The sequence below is a fragment of the Podarcis filfolensis genome, assembly GCF_964270895.1.
Source record: "Podarcis filfolensis genome assembly, chromosome: 5".
In the NCBI taxonomy this organism is placed as follows: domain Eukaryota; kingdom Metazoa; phylum Chordata; class Lepidosauria; order Squamata; family Lacertidae; genus Podarcis; species Podarcis filfolensis.
Genome location: NC_139608.1, coordinates 79,714,114 through 79,729,051, shown reverse-complemented (window position 1 = coordinate 79,729,051; position 14,938 = coordinate 79,714,114). Strand labels below are relative to the sequence as shown.

The 14,938-nt window shown below is 44.0% G+C and overlaps 1 protein-coding gene across 4 annotated transcripts in view; it reads left to right on the top strand.

Annotated features, from left to right (window-relative positions):
- Window positions 1–14,938, top strand: part of LOC310762928 (heparan-alpha-glucosaminide N-acetyltransferase-like) — a 170,598-nt gene that overhangs the window by 141,014 nt on the left and 14,646 nt on the right. For 3 of the 4 annotated variants that reach the window (XM_083614752.1, XM_083614753.1, XM_083614754.1), the window contains one exon: window positions 10,088–10,165. In XM_083614752.1, coding sequence (XP_083470878.1) covers window positions 10,088–10,165 — 78 coding nt within the window. Of the gene's footprint in view, window positions 1–10,087; window positions 10,166–14,055; window positions 14,889–14,938 lie in introns of those variants that run through there. The other variant, XM_083614755.1, reaches the window with a different exon arrangement.

Here is a 14,938-nt window from a genome sequence, read left to right as displayed (position 1 = left end):
TTAGGGTTGTAGCCAACAAAATAACCTGGTTATAGAATGGAAATTCTCCCCATATTTCTTCACATGCCCCACCCCCATCTGCTCTGGAGATTTCAGGGAACCTCTAGAACAGACATGGGCAGCCCAGAGGAAAGGAGAGGTGGGGGAACTTCCATAGCAGAAGCCCTTGACAAAAAGGATGACTTCACTGAATACAACCTTTGATATCTCTCCACAATCAAATCAAATAAAACATACAACTGTGCATTGTCTTGAAATCTTCAGTTCCAATGGTTTATAAATAACCTCTGCCTTTCTATGAACCTATGAACCTAGTAAGATGATAAATGATAAAATAGTACTATTTTACTAAGATGCATAGTAAAAGTATTTAAAGAGATTGTTAACCTCCTTTGGCTCTCCACCAGGTGCTTATGGTTTAAAATAGCTGATTGAGGACTATCATTTTAATTATGCAACATTACACTGTTCCTAGTCATTTCTTGAACCATATTGGTAGTGGTGCCCGCCCTGTGGAACGCCCTCCCATCAGATTTCAAGGCAATAAGCAACTATCTTACTTTTAAAAGACATCTGAAGGCAGCCCTGTTTAGGGAATTTTTTAATGTTTAATGCTGTATTTTGTTTTTAATATTCGGTTGGGAGCCCCCCAGAGTGGCTGGGGAAACCCAACCAGATGGGCAGGGTATAAATAAAATTATTATTATTATTATTATTATTATTATTATTATTATTATTATGTTCTTGTATAGCTTCACTTCAGTCTGACTTGTACAGGAGAACTTCCCAGTGAATGTTAGTTAGTACTGATGAGGGTGTTGTTTGGATTTTCTAATTCAAGCATAAAGGCACTATTTAGTAAGCAAAGCCATCAGATCAGCGATGGTTCACCTTCAGCTGCCCAGCTATTTGTGGCCACTGAGTCACTTCTGGGCAGCCTATGTGACTTTATGGGGCCAGTTCACACATGCATGTTCATCACTTGTGACTTAGCATGGAGTGGACATTTCAGTCGAACGTGCGAACTCCATGTCTCCATGGAAAAATATTGTGTTTTGAATTGACTCTGAGTAATATGAAAACTCTACATGTGGTGACTGGAAAAATTGCAATTTAATGGCATATTCGGTGAGTGACAAACATATATGTAAGAACTGCACCTTAGAACTGCAAGACTGCAATCCCAAGCAAATGTAATATATGTAATTTTCACTGAACTAATAGGACCTCCTGTAGTTTGCAAGCCCCTGTGGATATGTTTAGATAAGTAGATGGGTTGTGCATCTTTCACTTAGTTGTGAATTAGGTCAGGATTGTTTGAAACAAAATGTGTAGAGATGAATTCATTTCTAAACTTGAGGACAAATAAGATGCTGTGGAGAACTGACAGACTCAAACTTTCACTGCACTTTGTTTGGAAGTAGCACACCTCTAGAGCAGTAATTTAAGTCTTAGCATCTCTCTGATGTTGAGCTCTTGCTGCGCGCTTGTTTAAGCTTCAATCTTTTTCCTGTCACTGCAGGTGTTCCTTAGCTCTGTTAATACAGCTTTATGCATTAACAACATAAACAACATGGGCCAAATGCCCTCTGGTTAGAGACTGAGTATCATTTCCCCAATTTATAAGAAAGCGAATAGGAATGATCCACAAAACGCTTCACCAATTAGCTTGCTAGACATCTCCCCAAAGCTACAGTAGCATCGCCTTCAAAAACGATCAGACAGGTTACAAAGTAACAACGTTATTCTGAGGACACAGAATCATTGATCAATGTTTTACAACCTTATGTTATGATCTATTGGGGGTGGGGGTGGGGAGAGAAATGCAAAGGATGCGTGCACAAAACATCATCCACAGTATGGGAAAAATCATGGCTGGCACATGCACAGACCATGCATCAATACCTTACACACAGTAAAGTGTAGGAGCAAGTATTGTGCTTATGTGTGCACAGGCTTACACGTGCAGCATTAATGCGCATGCCCAAATGATGGGTAGACTTCAACATTGCACTATTATAAATGCTCCACTTGTGCAAACATACCAGCTTGCCAGACAGAATAACCCACCTTTCCATTTGTGCAGTTCTGGAGGTTTTGACCCCGACCCACTGAGCCAAATTTGTGCAATTTTCCTCCTCCACGTGTCCATACTTGGAAAAGGAGGTGGGGTAAAGTTGCATGGCAAGGGCAGTTTCTAAGAACAGGCAAGTTATGCATGTGGACTTCATGTCAAATGTTCTGCTCTTTGTGTGCGGGTGTGGATGGAAGTGGAGGAAAGCGTGAACTGGATGCTGCCTCAGACTTTGAACTGGCCATTCAGTTGTTATTGTTTCCCAAAACTTCTGGGTCTTTCTTAATTGCTCTGCCCTACAATTTTGCATGGCAGCCAAGTGCTAAACGGTACTCCCCCTGGGAACAAGTAATCACATTGCTGTGAAGTCCTTTTGGCGTCAGTCCGAGCATCACCTACCAGGTGTTGCCTCAAATTTCTTAGAAGGGCAGGTGGCTAAAATATGTCTCTCAGCACCACTGTATTAAGAAGCCGATTAACAGTGACTCATGGCCGCTCCAGTTTCCTGTTGATGATTTCTTCACAGTCAACAAAACCTTGCCAAATAGCCGAGACTGTGTTTTAAAAAGAAAAGGCTAACCTTTAGAAAGACCTGGAGTTGATACGTTCACTTGTGCTGCTGAAGCAGGGGAGAGCCAAGCACCAATCTTTTCTTTAAAAACACTCTCAAAGTTGGTAGAAAAAATCCTTATACTTTTGGATTTTGCAGTGCAGCGTGTTTCACATAGTAATGATACAAATGGAATGAGAAATCTTTTCATTGCACTCTCACCACATTGTTGCTGCTGGGGTTCTACCCTTGTAGGACAGCCCCAGCCAATCAGTTGTCAGTGTGGTTGTGGCCGCAGGTGATTTAACCGCGGCACAGCCGGCCAGCACCCTGCTTTAATTCCATGGTTTGTGTGTGTGGGTGTGACAGCTGAATGTTTGGTCTGTGATAGCCCATTCACATGTGCAAAGATTCTTCCCTCGAAGCAGCCCATGGCACAGAGTTCTGCCATGCTTCAAGATTACGTTCTTTCTTTCATGATCTCCTGTAATCACCGCTGCGGCTGCCGCCAAAGCTGCCCTTGTAAAAAGAACAGGAAAGAGGAAGGAAAGATTTGCATGGGGTGGAGAGAACACCCTACAAGTTGAGCATAAACAGAGAATGGGAGAAGAACCTTCTGGCATGAGAGCAGAAAGTGAGTCTTTAAACCTCTTTTGTTGACCACCAGCATTACGCTTTCCATTTTTAAGTCGCTTGGGAAGTCGATAATCAGGCATAGCCCAGGTCTGTAAAGGTGCTTTGCAGCTGCTTGGAGGGGGTGGTGCAAGGCATCTGGGCATTGGCAATGCTAGCCAAGCCCTGGCTCCATGGCCCACCTAAACAGAGGGAATTATTTTCCTGGGCAGCTAGCAGAACCCCTCTTTGCTGGGCATGGGGCTGCCACATGCCCTGACCTCCACAGGAGACACACAGTCCCTCTCTGCGTCTTTGTTCCTTTTCGGGCACCGTCAAACGAGGGCAATGACCACTGAATTACTGATCCCACGTTGAGGAGCTGCCCAACCCAGCTTCAGGTCCCCCACTAAGTGCCTCCCTCCAGAACCCACCGCTCTCAGCCAACTCTCAACTGCTTCCCCCACCCCCGCTACATACAAGCTCCCTTTCCAAGCCTCCACCAATCTTCTCCCTCCACCAGAATTCCACTCTCTCTCTTCCCCCCTCCCTCCCTGCTTGACTTCCCCTTAGGAATTCTAATAGCATTGCCTCAATTACCCTATAACACACAATACTTCTCATAGATTTGTGGGGGGACCCCACTAAACCCTAGAAATTAATAGATGGTAGGAATTTGGGATTATTTGCCATTGAACTGAAAATGGAACTGGTTCTTCATTCTTCCTCATTTCTTGCTTTCTTCAGTTTCTGTTTCAGCTAAGTTTTCCTTCTCCATGTAGCTGCCTATTGCTCTGCCCTTTCTTCTCCTTCTGAAATCCTCTTCCCATTGTGTAGTCAAGAAATGCCACAACACTGCTGCCACTGCCGCCACAGATGGCACTTGCACCACCATGTTGGGGATCAGGCAGTTGGAATACATTACATCTATACTGTACCAGTTGCACTGGTTGCAGGTGTATTTCTGGCCCCAGTGATAATGATAAATCACCTGCACCCCCATCAAACCTGCCCAGGTGCCTGCCAACAAACACAATTAGGCTGGTGGGCACACAGAACAGGGCCTCTGTAGAAGTGGCATGGCAGTGATAGAATGCCATTCTGCCTGAAGTTAGGCAAGCTCCATGCCTCAGCATCCCTCAAGGGCAGGCGTCAGTGAAATAGTGGACCTTCTCAGGATACTGAGGCTAGATCTGGTTATTCTCCCCTGGTTAAAGCAGGAGCCGGACCTGACAGACAGTGGCTTGCTTAAGACTACTTACTGAGTTCATAGCTAGGGTGGGATTTAAACTCGGAATGATAAGCTGGGCTTGGGCCAAGGCTTTGTTCTGACCCCTTCCTTTTCAAAGAGTGTCTTGGTCTTCCTTTTTGAAGAATACAACCAAATGTTTCTTGCAGAACTGAATTCTTTACAACTTGAATTTTCTGGAACTATATTTACAACCCCTGACATTTAATTCTGAGTTGGTTCTCTGCACTTGAAAAACAGTATTTTTTAAAATGGAAGGGAGCACAAAGAAGTTCGCCTTTGTGGCATGCGTCCAGTTATTAATCACTGTGACAGCCACATTTTCTTTCAGACTGAACGCTACTCGCAAATACCAAGGCACGATATTAGCTTGAGCGAAAGAAGACCAGATATTGAATAAAGGACTCTCTTTTTCTTATTTCTTAAAATATTGGATTGATGGGACCCAGGCAATCAATACTATTCTTTTTCTCATTAAAGGCTCTTGCAAGTATTTTGCTCCAGAGCCTCAAAAGAGTAAATTTCAGCATGAAGAAATCTGTCAGTTTCTAGTAATGGTACATTAACAAGTTAAGTAAAAATTATGGATGAAATGTTTAAGCCTGATTATGGAGTGCCATTGGTTTTAATGAGTTTTGATAGGAGGTTCAGAGACTCAAAACCACACAGGCCTTATCTTTTCCTTAGTTTAAGACAATGCAATCTCTGTCCTGCACCTTCTACTGTTCCCATAGCAATTCTGAATGTTGTCTATCCCAAGTGTTGTGAGCTCCTATTGGATAGTGCTTGTGACATCAAAGTCCAATGAGGATATTTCCCTTGTCACGCTGCAACGGCCCGTTTGTAGATAGAACTCTGCCCCCTCTCTCCCTCTGCATCTCCCTTAAATCTGTTCTGATTCCTCAACTCTCCGGAGAAGATTTGGGGAGTGCACAGAGTGTGTATTGTGGGGGGGGGGGGAGATTTTACAAGCAGGTGTCAGGAGCAGGTCAGCAATAACACACAGAAAATCAGTGAAGTTAACTCTTTAATCAAAGAAACAGGACAGCTCAGAAAGCCAGGCCTAGTGAGTACAACAACTCTTCCCGGTAGATATTGCCCCTATGAGGCAGTTGTGGGGACTGAAAGTACCTACCTTTTCCTTAAGTCTCCTCCTTCCCCAGGTGCTTCCCAAGCAATCTGAAACTTTGTTGCCTTGCCTGTCTTTTCTCTGCCCTCTTCATACCTCTTCTGGTTCTGGAAGACCAGGAGGGAGGGAAGCTGGTTGCAGCAGGAGGGGGAGACCCCCTGGCTTCTTCAGCAGCCTGACTCATCTCTGCCTCTTGCCCCTCCCTCCTCTCCAGTCACTGATTCTGGACTGCTGTCTGTCACAGAGTCTTCCTGCTCATTAAGCCCTGTTACCTCTTCAGCTTCCAACACCTCTTCTTCCCAGTTTGCTCCCTCTTCCCCCTCTGACCACTCATAGTCATCCTGCTACCCATCCCTTGGCTCTGAACCATTTTCTCTTGGGGGTTCCCCAGCTGGTACCTCATAGCAGTGCTCTGCATCCAGCCAGTCCATGACAGGAGAGTAGGACAATTCCATTGCTCAAGCATAAATCCTTGTGCTGACAGGATGCGCTAGTTGGATACCATCTTAAGAGTCCAAGCTTCTGGCTGGAGAGCAGAAACTGAGTGTGAAGATGAACAAGAGTTCTACCCCAAAATCAACTTAATTCACCTTTAGTTTGTCCTGTAGTTATGGGAATGACTTTCGGGTGCTGTTCAGCATTTTTTGAACTAGTTCAGTGAACTTCATTCACTCCACTCAGCTTCACTCCACTGCTTCTTAGTGATGTGATTTTAAGCACTGCTGCTATCTGGAAAGAGATTGTTTTCATATGTTTATTATTATGAGATTCATAGTTGATTTTTGACCTGGTTTATAATGGTTTTATGTTATGAACTGCTTTGAAAAGCTGCTGGTTTGGCTCTGGAAGATGTTATAAAAATATCTGAATAAATAAATAATATTACACACATTAAAATTGACATCCATATACAAACCAGCTCTAAATGTAGGAACATGCAAGTGTATAAAAAAAAACGTATCCTCAGTGTGTGTTTTAGTGGCACATTGATGAATTGAAATTTGCAAAATAAGACTCCACACTAAAAGAGGTCCCTATTACCTCCATTCATTTCTGGAATCTTGCAAGTGTTTTTCCTACCTTTGGAACATGGTGGCATTCTGCATGTCTGGCCTTACAGGGAGGTAAATATTCCATTCATCACTACTTTTGCAGGATCAGGACGTTCATACCATTAACTACTAGAAAGAAACAAGTTTCCTTCACAAATAATGGATATTGATGCCTACATTGGCTTAAGGTATTGTTGGTTCTAATGGTCCCAGTTGGAAACTTTTAGCAGGGCTGGCAAAGATTTCTGCTTATCCTCCTGAATGGCTCCCTACTCAAGATGCGTTATGGAAAAATGCCACAGACTCTTTCTGCCTGAGAATTTGATTTCACTTAAAACAAATAATCTTCCTCTGCAAACAGACTTCTCACCACACAACTTAGCCCTGAATCACAAAATCGCTCATAATCTTAGGTGATGACAGTGCAATTTTGACATATGGATGGAGACACTGCCTGATTCAGGAATAGGATCCTGGGAAGAGGTTATAGTGAGAAGAAGTTCAAGAGTTTTTAGATTCCTGCTGCATTTGCACTTTAGAATAAACATATGTCTGGACAAGGAGAGAGCCATAGGGACATTGGAGGAATCTGTGAAAATGGACTATCAAGCAAATTTCCTTCTTCCACCTATTCAACACCTATTGGACTCTAGCCAGGAAAGCTGTTCTTCTTAGTTCTCTACAGTTAACTTTTTAAATGCATGCACACTTTATACATAGATACATAAATTGTTTTGCAAAGTGCATTATTTGCATAGTCATGGGGGGTATACAGCTTCTTTATTTGTTGCTAAAGTGTTGTTTGTTGCCAAAGGCAACCTATGTGCTTCCTAACCATGTCTTAAAATACCCACCCTGGTGTTGTTTTTTGTCCCCCTCCAACCCCAACCCCCAACATTTGAATACCATCTCTTTCAGAGTTTGGAACTCCCTCCCAGGTCTCATGAGGAAGCATTTAAAGGTCTAGGGAAGAGACAGCAGCCAGGGTACACTGGTGCAGTGCAGGCATTATATGAATTGTGAATATTCCTGACTTAGACAGCCTTAAGAAGAGCCCTGCTGGATCAGACTAAAGTTCCATAGTCCACCACACTTGTTTCCTAAACCAGGAAATCAGATGCCCACAGAACGCCACAAACAGGACATGAGTGCAATAGCCTCCCACTGTTGCGCCCCAGCAGCTGGTATGCCATCTTGGAACAAGTATGTAGCCATCATAACTTGTAGCCTGACTAATATGCAGTAGCCATGTTCAGCAGCTCTTCTGAAGAAGTTTGCAGGGAGCAGCGCCGGGCTGAGTTTATGTTTAGTAATGGCTACTGCCAGAGACATAGGGGTGCGGGTGGCGCTGTGGGTATCAGAGCCTAGGACTTGCCAATCAGAAGGTCAGTAGTTCGAATCCCTGCGACGGGGTGAGCCCCCTTTGCTCGGTCCCTGCTCCTGCCAACCTAGCAGTTTGAAACTACATCAAAGTGCAAGTAGATAAATAGGTACCGCTCCGGCGGGAAGGTAAACGGCGTTTCTGTGCGCTGCTCTGTTTCACCAGAAACGGCTTAGTCATGCTGGTCACATGACCCAAAAGCTGTATGCCGGCTCCCTCAGCCAATAAAGCGAGATGAGCGCTGCAACCCCAGAGTCGGCCACGACTGGACCTAATGGTCAGGGGTCCCTTTACATTTTACTGCCAGAGACATGCTTTCCTTTTCATCAAGCCCACACCCAGTCAGTTTCTCTCCGTTCCTTATTCCCCCTTTCATTCCTCTGTCAGTTCTGCTTCCCTTCTCGATCCTGATCCTCCACTTTACCCATCCCAACTGTGCTGGTCCTGAGGGTTAACCGTGCGGCAAGGTCTGAGTTGAGTCCGAGGTCGAGGGTGCGGTATGGAGGCTGTCCGTCAAAGCTGAAGTGGGGTCCAAGGCAGGGAGTCGGGTGGGGTCAGGAACTCTGGCAGAAGAGCAGGACAGGGTGCAGGCAGGAACAGGCTAGCAACAATGTTGCTCCCGCAACCTGGGACTGGGGCTGACTGGCTTTTATCTGCCCCGAGGCATAGGGCGGTCCCGGTCCACAGGTGACTCACCTCTCCTGGCCTGGAGGCGAGCACTCCTCCTGCAGGAACTTAGTTCCCTCCGCCTCTCTGCCCTGAGCCTCTGCAGCTCAGGGGAGGCTGAAGGGTTACCGGACCCAGAGGCAACCTCCTCTTCCCCTGACGGGGCTGAGAGTGGAGCGCCTGCAGGCAATGGGTCCTCCATCACCTCAGGAGCCAGAGCAGACTCAGCTGGTGCCTGCACCTGAGGATCCAGCACAGGTGAGGACCCTTCAGGCTCATGCCCCAGCCCCGGCTCAGCTGGTTCTGGAGGCAGGGACTCCTGTGCAGGCTGGGATTCCTCAGGTTCAGCCTCTGAGTCCGAATCCCAGGCCATCACACCAACTCTGGGCTGAAAGCTGAAGTGGGTCAGCATTAGTGCTGTGCTGAAACTTGCCCTCCCAATTCCTTGTAAGTTTTATTCTGTATTGTACAGAGTTTTGAGATTTTTTTTCTTTAAAATATAAAGCAATATAGAAATGTAAGAATAAGAATAAGAATAACGGGACTTCTGTGTATGGGACAGATCAGTCAGTACAGCATGAGACTCTTAATCTCAGGGTAGTGGGTTCAAGTCCCACGTTGGGCGAAAGGGGTTTGGACTTGTGGTCCCTTCCAACTCTACAATTCCTCGGGTCTATGATTCTTCTCTCTCACTCTCAGGGTGCTTTAGAATTTATTCATAATTCTGGTGGGTGCAAGTTTCAACTTAACTTCTCATTGTGAGGTGGCTGATGCTGGTCTGTCTGGTTTTCATGTCATTAATGTCTCTCCAGTACACTGTATCCTGCCTCCCAACTCCCCACACCTTATTGCTTTGAAAAGGCCCCATAGGAAGAGTTAGATCATGATGCCTCCGCATGCCAGCCAGCACAGTGATTATTTATAGAATGAAATGAAGGTGCAATCACAAAACATCTTGACCTACCTCAAAAGGAAGGCAAGCATAAGAAAAATCCTGCTCTCTGTCTTGAGGATTTCATTGCCATTTTCTCTTCCCTCTGATAATTTATGAATGCTGTTTCTTCTCTCAGTAATTGGTGGGGAATGGTTGGGGGGAAATGTGGGAGCATCAGAGAGCCATGTCTGAGGCACAGAAAACTGGCGGTCTGATCTAGAAGACTTCCCTGCCTTTGTTCAAGTTACATTCCTCTCTGCCAGCTTCTGCCTGTGGCAAAATGTACGGTATGTGTTCAAGCTGCCCTTTGCCACCACTTTAGCGAGTTAGCTTGCCTCCTTGAGTACAAGGTGAAAAATAAACCATATTAGCTTACTGAAAATAATCACTGCTTCCCTGATTTTTTGTTTGTATTTTCATTATGTTTTTCTGATTTGCAGGCGGGGAAGATTATCCTAATGTACCGTCAGCAACCACTGAGCATTTTAAAGAGATTTCTCATCTGGGCTGTTTTGCTGGTGAGTCGTTGAAGCCTGATGTTTTAAAGATAATAGCATTAGCGGTGCTGCCAGGCCCTCGTTATTTTTAATTACAGTAGTTGCTCACAAACTGCAGATAATCTAACAAGAAGGGAAATGGTCCAGGGCCCCAAAGTATTGCAGCATGCCATCTTGTTATCTCCAACTGCTCTTCAAAACATCTACTTCTGCTATAAGGTATCTAAATTGGAAGTAATCTGGTATAAGCCTTGTTCAGCTCTTCCCTCTTTCTTGGTGAGGTCAGGGGCAGTCCATCCTGTTTTGCCACCCGAGGCAAAATGGGTAGGTGCCTCATACCTCATGCCTCACGCCAAAGCCTTGCTTACCGAGTTCACACAACTTCAACTTCTGGCAAGATCTTGTAAGACATCTGTTAGATCTCTCCAGAAACCAGAAGCCCCAGCGCTTCTTCTTGCTTCTCTGGCAGGGGCAGTGTTGTGCGAGCAGACAGGATTTTTTAAAAAATCCCCTCAAAATTCAAAGTTCAGTTCCCATTTCCCCCCACATCATTGGAGATCGAATAGTTACCATTAGCCTATTTATCATCATTCTGCTAGCTGGCTTTAATGGAATCAATATTAATTACTGAATATCAAGCATAGTCCAAAAACAAGACACAGGGCTGTTAATGTCCCTGTAGCTTCCAGAGAGTGAAGAGGGCTTATTGACATGATGGTAGCCATTTCTAGGACCACCCCAGTTCACCTCCTTAGAAAATGATTTCATGATTTAATGATTTCATAAATTCAGGATTTCATGAATCAAATCATGATTTCATTATTCCATGATTTAATTCAGGATCTCATTATTTAAGTCAGGATTTCATGATTTCAAGAAAAGAGGCCTTCATTCAGCAAAGAGCCACATTCAGCAGAGGAACCCTGGAAACAAGTGGGTGGGTTGCCTGGATTCCCACCACCCTCTGTAGCTGTTCACATGGAACCCTGTCAGAAAACTGGTTTGTGTTTCCTTTTGGGAATGAGGCACAGTGGAGACTGTGGTGTCTTTATAATATAGGGTTTATTTACATATCCAGGCAACCCCCAATGTGTGTGGGTGTTGTATTCTGGGTCAACACATGCGATTGCAAAGTGCACGTAAGACTGCTACGCTACATTTTGCCCCTTTTCTGGCCACAGTCGGATTGCCATGATGTGCGCGTGCACGGTCGCATGTCAGTTGGACGCATGTAAATCAGTCACTGCCTATATATACAACCTGAGCCTATGATGGAGGGGTTCACAGCATTAACACCCCCAAAGGGTCTTACTTCTCCCATAGTCACAGCTTTGGATTCAAACAGACTTCCAGTATTGTTCTCTGACCCTCTCTCCAGCTTGCTGCTTTTCTCCTCTCACACACTTTCAACTATGAACTCACTATCCATGAGTTGAGGGAGGGGGCCCTACCCATTTGTTGTATGGCACAGAGCTCCCTCTCCTTTCCTTTCACAGTGCCCCATCACCTTTCTTTTATTCTCTTAATGGTGCTCACCTTCATAGGAAGCTAGACTGGTTTGATTAGCTTTTAACACTTTCTGGGTTCAGAAATTAGGTGTCTTGCACCCAGTTTAACCTACCAAGACTTGATTAAATTCTAACACTTACGGGATCCAGGAATTTAAAGGGGTCTGGCACTCCCAAACTCATAAGAATACTGTCCTTTTCCATATAACAGTTTCCCTCCTTTTATAAGTTAATGTATTAAGTCACTTTATTGGGGAAAGAAAAACTCCGTTGTCTGAATTCAAAGGCCAGACTGAGGTATTAACCCAGGAAGGGTAGAGAACACACAGTACTCCTGTTCCTTCCCTTTCTATTTTTGTTTTCGCCTGGCTTGGGGCCCATTGCGACATTTTATTAAAAAAAAAATTATATCAGTTCTCACCATATTTCATTAAAGCACTTAGCTAGAATGCTGAAAATCTCTCCTTCATGTCCTTTCCCTTCCATTCACCTTCTAACTTATGCACATAATTTTTGAGGCCTGCTTCAGGTCCAAAGGCATGGTTTGCCAAGACGCAGACAGGTTTCTATGTGCTCCTCTCAGGAGCTGTAGGCATGCCAAATGTTTAACATCATTGACCGTGAAACACAGGAAAGTCTCTGCAACAGCCAATACCTCTTGCAACAATCCAGTGATCCACTTTTGATACTATGTTTTTAACAATGAAGGATGTTTTAGGAAGTGTGTGTGTGTGTGTGTGTGTGTGTGTGTGTGTTTGCTTTCACTTAGATTTTTACCTAATCTAAATGGTCACAGTAAAGTCATCTGATGATATCCGTCCAAGTGTTAGGGCTTAAAATTATTGATAATTCAAGAACTGCCAATGGGCTACATCTCCCAAACAACCAGCAACTTCCCCAGCCTGTAGGTGTGAGGAATAGCAGATATATCAACTGGAACACTAGTGTAGATTAAGACATTTCATTATTTAGCAAGAAAAACTGACAAAACACTTAGAACAATATACTGTATATTTCATGTCTGTGGGTTTCAAAACTGATTTAGACCCAGCCTCTATGATGCAAAGCTTTAAAACTTCATGACTGGATAATTCCTATTTATGAAGTTATGTAAGCCCTCCTTTCATGAATGCCTCTTGGAGTCTGATGCTCTGAAACTAGCTAGCATCTCCTGTTTTCATGCCTTACTGTGCCTGTTAACTCCCCTACCTCCATCTGGTAACTCAAAATAAAATTTTCCATGTCCTGTCCAAAAACCACAGCTTTGAATCATCCCCTTCGTGCACCAAATTTCCTGCTAGGCTTTGCATTTACTGGACAATTTCTCAATTCTTCCTGAACATCTGGGATAGTAAAATAATACCATAGATGTCAGCTCTTAATAATTTGGATAATTTTCCCTTGTCAGCTTATTTCAGCTAAAACTCATTTGGAGTTTAGTCTTCTCCCTTGCATTTTAAAGCTGCAAACATTTATTTATTTATAAAAAATATTTATACACCACTTTTCATTGTAAAAAAAAATCTGAGTGGTTTGTAACAATTATATGTAACATTATGCAATAAAACCCATATTGAAATGTTAAAATCAGAAATCAACTGTTATGGGAAAACATATTCTTAATTGCCTGCATAAGTCTGGCGGGGTGGTGGTGGTTAGCAGGCAAGTTGAAACCGAAGATGTGCTGAATCTCTGTTGGCAGAGATCATATTGTGCCGATGACAGGCTCTGATTCTTGTTGCTGTCAGATGAGCCTTGCCAACAATGCTCCTGCAGTGACTGAGCTGGGATCAGGTGGTCCCAGTGGTATGCTGGAACTAAGTTGTTCAGGGCTTTGTAAATTAATACAGGCACTTTGAACCTGGCTCAGTAGTAGTTGGGCCGCCAGTGCAGATGTTTGTAACAATGGAGTCACATGTTCTCAGCCAGAAGCCCCTTCACCACCAGCAGCAGTCTGACTGCTGCATTCTGCACCAGCTGGTACTCCCAAACCAGGTTCAAGGGCAGACCCACACAGAGCACATTGCAGTAATCTAGCCTTGAGATCACCAATGCATGGATTACTATAATGAACACACAACTTAAATCTTTCCGTTAATAAAACCATTCACAAAATTGGTTCCCATGTCCAAGAAATGGGTCACCTGCCTACCCTGGATGGGGTTGCACCCTCTCTGAAGGAGCAAATTTGCAGCCTGGAGGTGCTTCTGAATCCATCTTTGTCACTGGAAGCCCAGGTAGCTTCTGTGACTAGAAGCACCTTTTACCAACTGCAATGGTTACAACAACCATGACCATTTGTTTGGCTGATGTAGATCATGCATTGGTTAATTCAAGCTTGGATTACTACAGTACAATGCACTTTATGTGGGACTTCACTCACACTTGTTCTGTACTCTGCAGTTGGTGCAGAATGCTGCAGCATGATTTCCCAGAGACCTGCGCTATCAAATATGGACTTAAAGGACCTTTAATGCCTCCAACAGCTAGTCACCTTCTAGTCACTGATGCAGAGAAGAACATTGCTTCATGCCCTCTGTATGAGCTGCCAAAGACATCTGGTTGACTGCTGTTGAAAACCGTGCGGCACTAATTGTGTTTCCATGCTCAGATGCAACAAGTTTATATCAAATGACTGCTTCAGCATGTTGCCATCTATAACACAGATTTGATTCCCTTCAGGCTTCCCTGGACTGATGGTTTTGTGACTTGACCTTAAATATCTCTGAAAATCCTAATAAGCCACATTCACCATGTAGTGAACACTGAGATAGAACCACCAGCAATCATCCTTTGATTACATCCTGCCCATTCAGCAAGCATTTCTCCATTTTCCAAAGCACAGTGATAAAGATCTTTGCCACCCCCCACTTTTTTGAATGGCAGATCTTGCAGTTCATCTGAACAGGATGATGGTTCAAGTCTGTCAAGACTGATTATGCCAATCTCAAAGATCCCCAATCTTGACTCCGAGGTGGGAAGAGTACCTCCCTGGTCACTTACTTGAATGAGGACTTGGATGATTGATGCATCAAATTAAGAAAATCAATGGAATGTTCATTTACAAAAAATTAATCAGTTAGCATAGTTCTCAATGCAGTCTTGTTTGCTTCAACATAAAAGGCAAATGCCTGATTAATAGTGACAGCAAATGAGCTAACAAGTGTGCTGAAATGCACTTGGATCAGACATGCTGGAAAAGCTGATCAAGAAGTAAAACAGTTTCTCCTTCTATACCTTTTGGTTTCTGTCCCCCCTGCATTGTTCACCAAAAGTATTTCAATTA